The sequence below is a fragment of the Callithrix jacchus genome, chromosome 19 (genome assembly GCF_049354715.1).
Source record: "Callithrix jacchus isolate 240 chromosome 19, calJac240_pri, whole genome shotgun sequence".
Taxonomy (NCBI): Eukaryota; Metazoa; Chordata; class Mammalia; order Primates; family Cebidae; genus Callithrix; species Callithrix jacchus.
The window spans coordinates 5608114-5620115 of NC_133520.1; the positions used below are offsets into that span (position 1 = coordinate 5608114).

A 12002-nucleotide genomic window follows, 5' to 3' on the forward strand; every position below is an offset into this window, starting at 1 on the left:
TTGACAGTCTCTCAGGGTATCCCCAACCCCCACCCATTGCTAATCGAACAAAGACTGAACATAAAAGTACACCGTAAAAGGGAAATCTAGGCCGGGCGCGGTGGCTCAAGCTTGTAATCCCAGCACTTTGGGAGGACGAGGCGGGTGGATCACGAGGTCAAGAGATGGAGACCATCCTGGTCAACATGGTGAAACCCCGTCTCTACTAAAAATACAAAAAATTAGCTGGGCATGGTGGCGCGTGCCTGTAATCCCAGGTACTCAGGAGGCTGAGGCAGGAGAATTGCCTGAACCCAGGAGGCGGAGGTTGCGGTGAGCCGAGATCGCGCCATTGCACTCCAGCCTGGGTAACAAGAGCGAAACTCCGTCTCAAAAAAAAAAGGGAAATCTAGGCTACACTTAATAGACGTGCTTTGTATTGTGGAATCCTAAAGACATAGAGACAAACAGACCTAATGAGACCACCGAGCGTCAGTAAATAAATCAACCATTCTGCAGTGCACAGAAGCCTCGTGTGCTGATTCTCTGAGCCCTCTTTAGAGAACGGTAGTCAGTTGTGAGAGTTTTACCCCGCGGTGTTAATCCCCGATGCTCATGCCTGTTGCTGCTCAGGCGTGTGATGGGGCTGAGGAGAAACGTGGGTAGGCGCTCGCTTTCCATTTTCCTCGCATGAACGGACTGCCTGTTCCTGGCGGGGGAGTGCATTTTGCACTCATGTTTGTACAAGTGAGCTGCCCTCCCTCTCTGACCGCGTTAGCCTGAGTGTGAGCTGCCTGGGGCCCAATCACACCTGCCTGACCCCAGCTTCCCCTCCCAGTGGTGCTGCTGGGTGCTGCCGCCCCCACCCCGGACTACGGCAGCGCCCTGGTCGCGGGCGCCGCTCCTGACACGGTGTCCCGCCGCGCGGATGACAGGTAGAGGCCAGCAGCGCGCTCCGGGTCAGGAGCTGGGCCTTCGTCACCCAGACACCCACTGCAGACCCGCTGCGGAGAGGGCCGGGCCAGATGGGCTAGAGGCGAGGGCAACCGGTGCAGGGGTGGGATCGCTCTGCAAGAGGAAGAGAAAGAGGGACTGGCGAAGTCGCGCTGAGCACACGGCTACGGGACTCTGCACATTGGTCCGGGCCCCAGTGTGCCTGGCGCGTGGTTTCTGCGAGTGGAGCCCAGACGTCAGGTGTAGCCGCGCAGGGGGCTGGCGGGTGGGCTAGAATTGCAAGGAGGCACCGCAGTTGGAGGTCTGGAAAGAGGGTTTGAAGAGAAAGCCCGGAGGGCCTGGAATGGTGGGGAGGCATCGTGAAAGGCAGGGACGGCTTCAGGGCACTCAAGGCCATCAGAGAATGGTGCCGAGAACTGAGCTCGCACAACAGCTGGAGGGGGCGGTCGTGGGGAGGAGGGTCGGAGAGAAGGCCCTCCTGTCAGCAGTAGAGGGACATGACTGCAAGTCGTCCATGTTCTTGGAGTTTTGAACAAAGAATTGGACAAACCGCCCAGCAAAGCAAAGAGTGAAGCAACAAAAGAACAAAACCAGGGATTTATTGAAAATGAAAGTACACTCCGCAGTGTTGGGGCAGAAACTGGCAGCGGCTCAAGGGCCCAGACGCAGGATCTTATTGGGTCCAAATACCTCCTAAAGGTCTCCCGTTGGCCACTTCATGCTCACCTTATGTGAATGAAGTGGTGGCCTGCAGTCAGGCTGATTGGTTGCAGAGAGCAGCCGACCCGAGGCTGAAGTTACAAAGGCTGCGCTCCTGTGCAAATACCTGGTTGGTTGCAAAAAGCAAATAGCTGACTGCTTGCAAAAGGCAACCAATCAGAAGCTAGGAGAAAGTTACAACGTTATATTTCTATGCAAATGAAGACTCCACCGGCAATCAGTCTCTTTGCTTGTGGACAGCAGCCATTCAGAGGCTGGAGTGAACTTGCAAAGTTGCAAAGGAAGACACCTGCAATCAGTCTGATTAGTCGTAGACAGCCAATTTCCCATCTACAGTGCAGCAAAGGTCAAAGGGCGTAGCCTTTGGTCCTTCTGTTACTTAGGCGTGGAAAGTTAGGCTTTTCCTTTCTATTTGGTTCTAGGAAGTCAGCGTGAAACAGCCTTAGGTTCCCCGCCTCCACACCCTTTTCTCCTGCCTCACTCCCACATCGTTCCATTGTAAGGAATAACCGACTCTGGGGATAAGATGGACCTCCAGGTGAAGATGAATGTAGAAAGGGAGGAGAAGCTGAGAGGCTAATCTGCCACTGGGACCCAGGGCCAAAGCCCTTTGTGATTGAGGGGAAGTGACCACAAATCAGCGGATGATGACTGAGAGACGGGCTGGAGCAGGACCGCAGCCCTGAACAACACATCGGCCATGCCCAGAGATGCCAGGCTTAGAGGTTAACATGCAGTACACAGAGCTGCGTGGCCTTAAGTTACTTAATTTCTCCGGCTTCAGTTTCCTCATCCGTGAAACGGTACCGAAAGTCATGATGTCCAGTAATAGTACCTACAAAAGACTGAGAGGATGAGGGAAGGGAGGGAGCTCCCAGCTGTGCGGGGAGGAGCATACAGGCGAGGGTAACCCACCACATGCTTTTATAGGGATTGGTGTCTATTTCTGTCCTCCCTCCAATCTCTAGCCTGGTGGTTCTCAGGCATGGGTATGCATCAGAATGACCCAGATGCATTAAAAAAAAACACTGCCAGGCCCCAGCCCCCAGAGCTTCTGATTCAGTGGGGCTGAGGTAAGGCCCAGTAATTTGCATTGCTCGCTAAGCCCAGGTGCTGCTGCTGGCTCCGGGACTGCACTGTGGGCACCACTGCTCCGGAGTCTCTACAGCCCCAGCAGGGACTCTTGTTGAGGAATGACGGGCACAGAGTGGGAACCAGGCCTAGGACGAGTAACTCTAAGACAAACAAATTTCCAGGTACAGCACAAGAAGAGGGAGCGCTGAATGAAAAAGCGATCGCTCCAGCAGAGCCTTAGAGTCGTGGTGATTTATGAAGGAAGTTAGAGCTGCACCTGGGGAGCAAGTGCTGAGGTTAACGGCAGCGCAGCCCCGCATCTGTTCTACTGGGGCTGCCGCCAGAGGCAGAATGCTGGGCTGCAGGGCTGGCTCTAGCAATGTTTTGAACTTGACAATGCGCATTTGTTGGGCCTGGTTCCAGTGGGATGCTGTATTGTGCCTCTAGAGAACGTATTTGCCCTGGAAGAGTTCACTTTGTCCACTGCCCTCAAGCCTTTATCCAAGGCTAAACCCGCATTCTGTACTCACATTTGGAATTGGTCCAGGATTTTCATGCCTGTGTGAATTTGGAGAAACTCTCCCAGACACCCATTTGGAAATGAATTCATGTTTTTCTCAGACAGTGAGTCCTCCATGCTTGCTGTTCCGATGGCCCTCCAGGTTTGGGCCCCGCACCTGCCAGGAGAAGTGTTCCTTCTGTAGCTTCCGCCTGACCACAGCCAGCCCAAGCCCTGCTCAGAACTGGGCCTGCCAGCAAGCCTGTGACTGGTGTTATCTGTTAGGCATCAAGCAGGTTTGGCACAGGCATCAAGCATTAACTTGGCACAACCCTGGCTCAGCTGGAGGCATCCACAGTATGTGGGTGTCCCAGGAGCAGAGGCACCCCTAAAATGCAGGCTGTGTTTGCTGCACAGATACCATGGCCCATGACTCCCCAGGTGAACGTGAGCAGCTCTGCCGTCCAGGCAATTAAGTCAAGAAAGAGAGCTGGCCCAGCTAAAGGCTGGGATTAAAGCTAAACACGAATTCAGCTCAAATGAAAGGGATACTGACCCTTCTCCCTCTGGCCTCATTATCTTAATTAACAGTGCTTGGCAGGAGTATTGAGGCCTGCATTGATTGTGCTGTTTCTGTTTTTCCCCCTCAAAGCCCTAGATACAAGTTAAATCAGCCTTAATAATGAAAACCCAATACTCAACAGCCCTCAGATTTTCTTACCAGCCCTTCTTCCTCTAGGAGAATCACCTGGTTTCTGAGTTGGAGGGGCTCCATTAGGCCAGCACTTCTCAAAGCATGGCCTGAGACCACTAGCATCGAAGTAACTGGGATATGGCTCTAGCATGCACTTACCAGGCCTCAGAGCCTGTGGAACTGAAGGATTCCTAAGTCAGGTTTGGGCATCTGTAGTGAGTTTTTTGGGTTTAATTTAATGTTTTAAATTGTGGTAACATAGACATAAAGTATATACCTCATATAAGTGGATTCATACAATACTTGTTCTTTTGTAACTGGTTTATTTCACTCAGCATGATGTCTTCCAATCCATTCATCTTGCACCATGTATCAGAATTCCATTCCTTTTTAAGGCTGAAAAATATCCCATTATAAAGACAACAAATTTTGTTCATTTATTCATTCACTGGTGGACATTTGGGTTGTTTCCACCCGTTGGCTCTAGTGACACTATTATGAATATTGGGGTGCAAATATCTGTTGAGTTTCTGCCTTTGATTCTTTTTGGTAAACACCGAGAAGCGGAATTGCTGGGTCACGCGGCAGTTAGTTCTGTGTTGCATTTTTTCAGTCACTACTGTTTTTAAGCAGCCCACGTGGTTCTAAGGTGCAGTCAGGGTTGCAGCTAGAAGACCAGGTGATCAGACTGTCTGCTGGTGGGATCACCTGAAGACTCTGAACAACCCCGGATGCCCAGGCCACACCCCACACCAACTAAATCAGCTTTTCTCAGATGGGACCCAGACACTTGTTTTTTTTGTTTGTTTTTTTTTTTTTGAGACAGAGTTTTGCTCTTTTGCTCTTGTTACCCAGGCTGGAGTGCAATGGCAGGATCTCGGCTCACCGCAACCTCCGCCTCCTGGGATCAGGCAATTCTCCTGCCTCAGCCTCCCGAGTAGCTGGGATTACAGGCATGCGCCACCATGCCCAGCTAATTTTTTGTATTTTTAGTAGAGACAGGGTTTCACCATGTTGACCAGGATGGTCTCGATCTCTTGACCTCGTGATCCACCCACCTCGTGCTCCCAAAGTGCTGGGATTACAGGCGTGAGCCACCGCGCCCAGCCTACACTTGTATTTTTTAAAGGTCCCCTGGTGATTCCAGTGTGTGGCCAAGGTTGAGAACCATTAGTTTCCATTGGTGATTCTCAAATTCGAATGTGTATAAATTTCACACAATGGCTAAGGATACAGATTCCTGAGAGAGCACCCCCGCCACCCACAAACCCAAGAGGCTCATTTAATGCGTCTGTGGTCAGCCTGGGCTTCCTGGGTCCAAAGACTTCCCAGGTGATTCTAATGTGTGGCCAAGGCTGAGAGCTACTAATCTTTAGTCTTTCAATGAAACATGAGAACACTGAGTCTGTGAGAGGTGACACACTCTGCCCGAGTCCCTGAGCTCATTAGGGCCTGAGCCTGCACTCATGCCCGGGGCTGATTTTCAGGACAGTCCCACGGGTTCTGCCTCACAGCTGCAGGGGGTAGAATCTTATATAGAACCCGCGTCTTTTCTACTCTTAATTTGAACTGTAATCCTCGAATCAGAGTAGAGTTGGTGCTGCCATAAGGCTTGTGTTGGAATGTAAATTTGTTTCTAACAGGATTGATGTTTTAGGGAACAATATTAACGTGTTAGGGAAATTATTGATATGCTACAGAATAATATTAACATATTCAAGAATGTGAATTTCACATTTGCTTATGTGCAGTTTCTTGCATGTAAAGGCAGAAAACTGCACCCAGTTGAGCCAAGGCACAAAAGAATATGCAAAATACACCTCCAATATTAGTTGGCTACCTGATTCTTCATGTGTGATTTGAGCCACGTGCACCCACATCTCTTGCTGTAATTTCCCCTCTGATATCAAATAACCCTTCTTCCTCCATTCACGTAACTCACTGGCCGGGCGCGCTGGCTCACACCTGTAATCCCAGCAATTTGGGAGGCCGAGGCGGGTGGATCACCTGAGGTCAGAAGTTTGAGTCTAGCTTGGGCAACATGGTGAAACACTATCTCTACTAAAAATACAAAAATTAGCCAGGCATGGTGGTGCACACCTGTAATCCCAGCTACTCAGGAGGCTGAGGCAGGAGAATCACTTGAGCCTGGGAGGCAGAGGCTGCAGTGAGCTGGATTGCATTCCATCCTGGGTGCCAGACCTAGACTTCATCTCAAAAAATAAAATAACTCACAAGCTGCAGAGCTTCAAATGCCCACTTCCACAAGCAAACTGCAGGTCATTTTCAAAGTCGAGTGCCATATTTATTGTAGTACTTATTATGCATTTCTTAAGCATTTAACTTGGCTAAAATTGTGCTACCATGGGCGGGGGGGGGGACTCCAATCCTTTTTTTTTTTTTAGACGAAGTTTTGCTCTTGTCACCCAGGCTGGAGTGTAATGGCACGATTTTGGGTCACTGCAACACCTCTTGGATTCAAGCGATTCTCCCGCCTCAGCCTCCCGAGTAGCTAGGATTACAGGCGTGCGCCACCACACTCAGCTTATTTTTATATTTGTAGTAGTGACGGGTTTCACCGTGTTGTCCAGGCTGGTCTCGAATTCCTGACCTCAGGTGATCCACCTGCCTCGGACTCCCAAAGTGCTTGGGATTACAGGCATGAGCCACCACAGCCGGCCCAATCCTTTCTTTATATGCCACTGAAAAGTTTTCCAGTGTGAAACACTCCAGCTCCATTTTTCCATGGGCCCTGTGGTTTTTATTGTGTGATTTTGCATGGTGCAATTACTTGTAAAAAGGAATATGTGTGTCACCTGATGGAAGAACGAATTGTAGAAGTAATTATACACATTGCTTTTTAGCATCCTTTTAACAATGGTTGAGAAGCGCACTGCCCCCTTGAGAACTGTTTCTGTCCCTCCCTTTCCTCCGTCTATAACCACGAGGCGGCGCACTCCTCCGTTGGGGTCGGGCTCTGCTCTCTGCGCCGTTGCAGTGGCAACCTCAACCGCGTGGACCCCGTTCTTGCACTGTCGTCTCACTGAGGTTTGATCGGGTCTGGAACAACTTCACAGACTGGTTCTCCTCTTTAGATTTCCCCAATCCCAGTGCTCATTCAAGATTTACTTCCGCCGTTTTAGCTCTGGCTCCCGTTCGGATGGCACTTCCTCCCATGCTCTCTCTGCCCACCTCTGTTCACCTGCTCGCCTGGTTCCTCTGCTCACCTGTCCTGCCATTTAACCCACAGAGATCTACTTCAGAGACAAAAATGTCATTATTTCATGCCTTTCTGTACTTCATAAAGAAATTGGTCTGCGTGCTGTCTTTGTAATATAACACAAGCCCAGATAACGTTCTTTCCCATCCATTGTTCAGCTGGCCTTATCCACCTCACTTACTTTCATTTCAGCTTCCCTATTACAGACTTGAAAATTCAGTATCCTGGAACATACCTTGTTTGGGGCTTTCACTCATCTTTACCACAAATTCAAGGTCACGCCACCTAGTTTGGTGGCATATGTTGGAAACCAGCCCTGAATCATCCATAAAAACAGAGAATTTAGGCCAGGCATAATCCCAGGCTTAATCCTCATGCCTGCAATTCCAGCAATTTGGGAGGCCAAAGCGAGTGGATCACCTGAGGTCGAGAGTTCAAGACCAGCCTGACCAACATAGAGAAAGCTTGTCTCTACTAAAAATACAAAATTATCCAGGTGTGGTGGCACATGCCTGTAATCCCAGCTACTCAGGAGGCTGGAGCCAGGAGAATCACTTGAACCTGGGAGGCAGAGGTTGCATTGAGCCAAGATGGAGCCATTGCACTTCAGCCTGGACAACAAGAGCAAAACTCTGTCCCAAAAAAAAAAGAAGAAGAACTTAAACTAAAGTAACTGTTCTTCGGAGCTGGCATTGTCACTCCCATGTCTTCAGGGATTTCTCCGCTTTCATGAGATGAGAATTTCTTTCTAATGTTTGCATAAAATGGCAGCTGCAAAACTGTCAGCAACTTGGGGTCCAAGTTTGCTCTTTCCTGTAAATATTGGAACATATTTCTTACAGTCACTTAAAACCCTCGTTTCTGAAATCAAAATTTTGATTCTCTTTTCTTCTCGAATAGAGATCAGCAAACCATGGTCTGTGTTTGGACTGCAAAACCTAAAGTATTTATCCTCTGGCCCTTTAGAGAAAATGCTTTCCAGCCCCTGTTCTGGAACCTGAAGTGTGATTGTTCAACAGAAACTAAGGGGCCTTGATGTGACATGGAGATGGACAGGCCACAGGAAGTCAGTGAATCTTCTGAAACTGGGTTCAAAATTTGGTTTGTGATGCAAATGTACATTTTTGTAGGAAAAAGAACCAAAGCTATCATCAGAGTCTCAAAGGAGTCCAAGACTTCAAAAGGTTTAAAAACATGTTCTCTACTTATGGGCAGTGTGGCTGAGCGCAAGAACCCACCATAACACCCTCAGGCATGAGCAATGAGGCCGATGTGCTTACATGCCCTGTAGGGCACGTCAGAATCCACTTCTTACTATAAAATGTGGAAAAGACTCTGTGAAACCCAATACAAATACGGTCTTTCCGTTATCATTTATTTTCCTCCTTGGGTGGCAAGGCCTGATTCCTCCCACCCCATCGTTCTTGTCTCATCTGAAGTATGTCACCCCAGGAACCACTGAGTCAGGGCTCAGGCTTCCAGCCACACAGCCTTACAATTACATGCCAGGAACCCTGGGGCTGGATTTAGGGCCCGTTGCAGTAACTGCCTGTCATCTGGTTCCTTGTGATATCTGTCCCTCTCTTCATAGATGCTACTCTGCCCTTTTTCGGTTGGTTTATCATCCTGATGGGTGTTTGATATTACTGAACGCTGTGGGACGTCAGTGATAAATGCGTAATGAGGATGGCAGAGACAGAGCAGAGCACCTCCCATGGCACCTGTGAAAGCCTGTCCCAAACCTTGCAGGTAGGACGGATGGCGTTTGCCTTTAGGAGTTTCTTCTGAACTGTAACACACACATCTTCCCTGATTGGTTTCTATTTTCTTTCCAAAATTCTTCATTTTATCTATTGAGATCACTTTGAACTTTTACCTCGTTTTCCTAAAGGCAGCCTCCCGCCTGAGTGTGTCATGTAAAAATGCAAGGTCATTAGCTCCGAGGCCCACTCAAAGCTGCAAGAGATGCATTGAGACAGAAAGTGGCTACTTTTTTGGCATTACTCAATATCATCAACTACAAAAGAAACGAACACTGGCCAGGCACATGCCTATAATCCTAGCACTTTAGGAGGCAGAGGTGGGCTGATTGCTTGAGCCCAGGAGTTCTAGACCAGTCTGGACAATGTGGCAAAACCCTGTCTCTACAAAAAAAAAAATTACAGAAATTAACTGGCATGGTGGCATCCAACTGTGGTCACAGTTACTCAGGAGGCTGGGGTGGGAGGATCACTTGAGCCCGGGAAATTGAGGCTGCAGTGAGCTGTAATCACACCACTGCACTCCAGCCTGAACAGCTGAGTGAGACCCTGTCTCAAACAAAACAAAACAATCACACACTATGTCGGTGGAAAGAATACATCGGATTCGCAGGATTCCTGGCTGTAGTCATCAGAGTGCCTGTCATGAATGTGGAAAAAGACCTGAAATCTCCACCTCTCGGCCCTGCAGCGCTGGCAGACCCAGGCCTCTGTTTTATACCAAAACATTTGAAATGCCCCCTTTATTATTTTGAAATGGCATTCATAGCTGTAACATAATCCACCTACATGCATAATTTTATGGAAATCAATATAATGTCCTAACTGGGATATAAAAAAAAATAAGAGGGGAAGTAATTTGGAATGAGTTGGTACATGTCTCAATGTGCAAATGCTTGTGTGCAACTAGAAGATGGAATGAGCTAAACACTCACACCTACTTATAAAGGATATGCTTGGATTTAAGAAAAGTAAGATCATATTCAACTGACATTTCTTAAACTTTTTTTTCCAAGGCAGGGTCCTGCTCTGTTGCTCAGGCTGGAGTGCAGTGGCACAAACACAGCTCGCTGCAGCCTCAAACTCCCACCTCAGCCTCCCGAGTAGCTGGGACTACAGGTATGCACCACCATGCCCAGCTAATTTTTGCATTGTTTTGTAGATACGGGTTTTTGCCATGTTGCCCGGGCTGGTCTTAAACTTCTGGGATCAAGTGATCTGCCTTCCTTGGCCTCCCAAAGTGCTGGGATTACAGGAGTGAACCTCCACACCCTGCCTCTTCTCAAACATTTTTATTACATGTGACATTTTGAAATGAGGGGTAAGTAAATTGCTCACACTGTAGGACCTTGGTGTTGGCTGCTCCTCTCCCTCGAACATTGGGCCTCTCCACAGCCCTTCCTTACTTCCTTCAGGTCCCTGCCCTAATCTCATTACATCAGAGACACCTTCCTGAGTCCTCTAGAAACAGCAGCCACTGTGCCAGCCCTGGCAGCCCCATCTCCTTTTTCCACTTTACTTTTCTCCACTGCATTTACCTCCACCTGTCAGTCCCTATTTCCTCTTTCATTGTCTGTGACCTCTTCTGTCCACCAGAATGTAAGCTCCATGAGGGCAGGCTTGGTCTATTTTGTTCACAGCTGTATCTCCGGCTTTTAAAACAGTGCCCGAGGCTTGGTGTGCTGGCTCACACCTGTCATCCCAGCACTTTGGGAGGCTGGAGCCGGCGGATCACCTGAGGTCAGGAGTTTGGCACCACCCTGGCCAACATGGCGAAACCCCTTCTCTACTAAAAACAAAAATTAGCCGGGCATGACGGCACACACCTCTAATCCCAGCTTCTCGGAAGGCTGAGGTAGCAGGATCACTTGAACCCAGGAGGCAGAGTTTGCAGTGAGCTGAGATAGCACCACTGCACTCCAGCTGGGGTGACAGAATGAGACCCTGTCTCAAATAAATTAATAATAAATAAAACACATAATACATGCTCAGCACATGCTTTTTGAATGAGTTATTGAGGAAAAAAACTATTCAAGATAATGTTGACAGTCAACAGAGCTGAATCATGCAAGTCCTTGTAGGATTTTATTCCAAGTACAGCGGGAAGGAAGGGCAGGGCCCTGTGCAAAGAGGAGTGATATCAACCAGATTATGTTTTTAAAAGAACATGCTGGCTGCTGTTTGGAAAATGAAAGCAAGACCAGAAATAAGAGAGCAGGTGAGGAGTCTCCAGTGTGACCCACACAAAGACATGGCGGCAGCTTACAGTAGGGCAGTAGGTGGGCTTGGGAGGTGGCGCCGATGGGACTTGCGGATGGATTGGACATGGAGGGATGTTTAAAAGAATGAGGGCGACTCTGCTGTATTGTCACCCTGAGCCTCTGGATGGACATAGTGAAGCCATTTACTGAGATGGGGAGAAAAGAGTGGTGATAACCATTCTCACCAAGTTTTTCCTAACAATTATTAGATGCCCGAGTTTGATACTTTGAGGCCACCCAGGCATCGATGCCTACTTTCGATTTGCTATAGCTTGTGTGCCACAGCCTCACAGTTTCTGTGGAACCCCACCACACATCAGCCCCCACACAAAGCACAGCCTTGTCAGAGCTAGCCCACCTCCAGCACCGTGACTGCTCCAGGCTCAGTCTCCGGTATTGACCCTTCTGCCTGTGGCTGTGTCTCTTGGGATTCCTGCTCTTTCTAAACCACTGCCTTCTTCCTATTACTTTCATTTATTTTTCCTCTCATTCTCCAGCCCTCTGAGTTCCAACAGAGGCCTTTGGTTACATTTAGAGCAAATGGAATGCATTGCCAGCACCAAAGATGGAGGTGCTATGCAAATATTAGCCGCCAAGCTCTCTGCGGGTGGGGTCCTTGCATCTCTTCTCCTCGTAGCACCCACCACAATACTTGAAACATAAGCCAGACACATTTATTGATCACCATTTCTGCTGCACCCGGGAAGAAAACACTCAGCCCAGACAGATGGTCAGCTCCCCCACAAGACTTAAGCAGGTGGGCCGGCCTCTGTTTACTGTACACTCACAGTCAATCACAGCTGCCAGGTGAGCACTAGCTACTTATCACACTTTAATTAAA

The 12002-nt window shown here is 48.8% G+C and overlaps 1 protein-coding gene across 5 annotated transcripts in view; it reads left to right on the forward strand.

Moving 5' to 3' along the window:
* TLR5 (toll like receptor 5) overlaps nt 1-12002 on the forward strand; it is a 45290-nt gene that overhangs the window by 13087 nt on the left and 20201 nt on the right. For 2 of the 5 annotated variants that reach the window (XM_035280710.3, XM_008985163.4), the window contains one exon: nt 8732-8889. The exons of the other annotated variants lie outside the window; for them this stretch is intronic. In XM_035280710.3, coding sequence (XP_035136601.3) covers nt 8855-8889 — 35 coding nt within the window. In that variant the 5' untranslated portion in view covers nt 8732-8854. The remainder of the gene's footprint in view (nt 1-8731; nt 8890-12002) is intronic. 5 annotated transcript variants of the gene reach the window in all.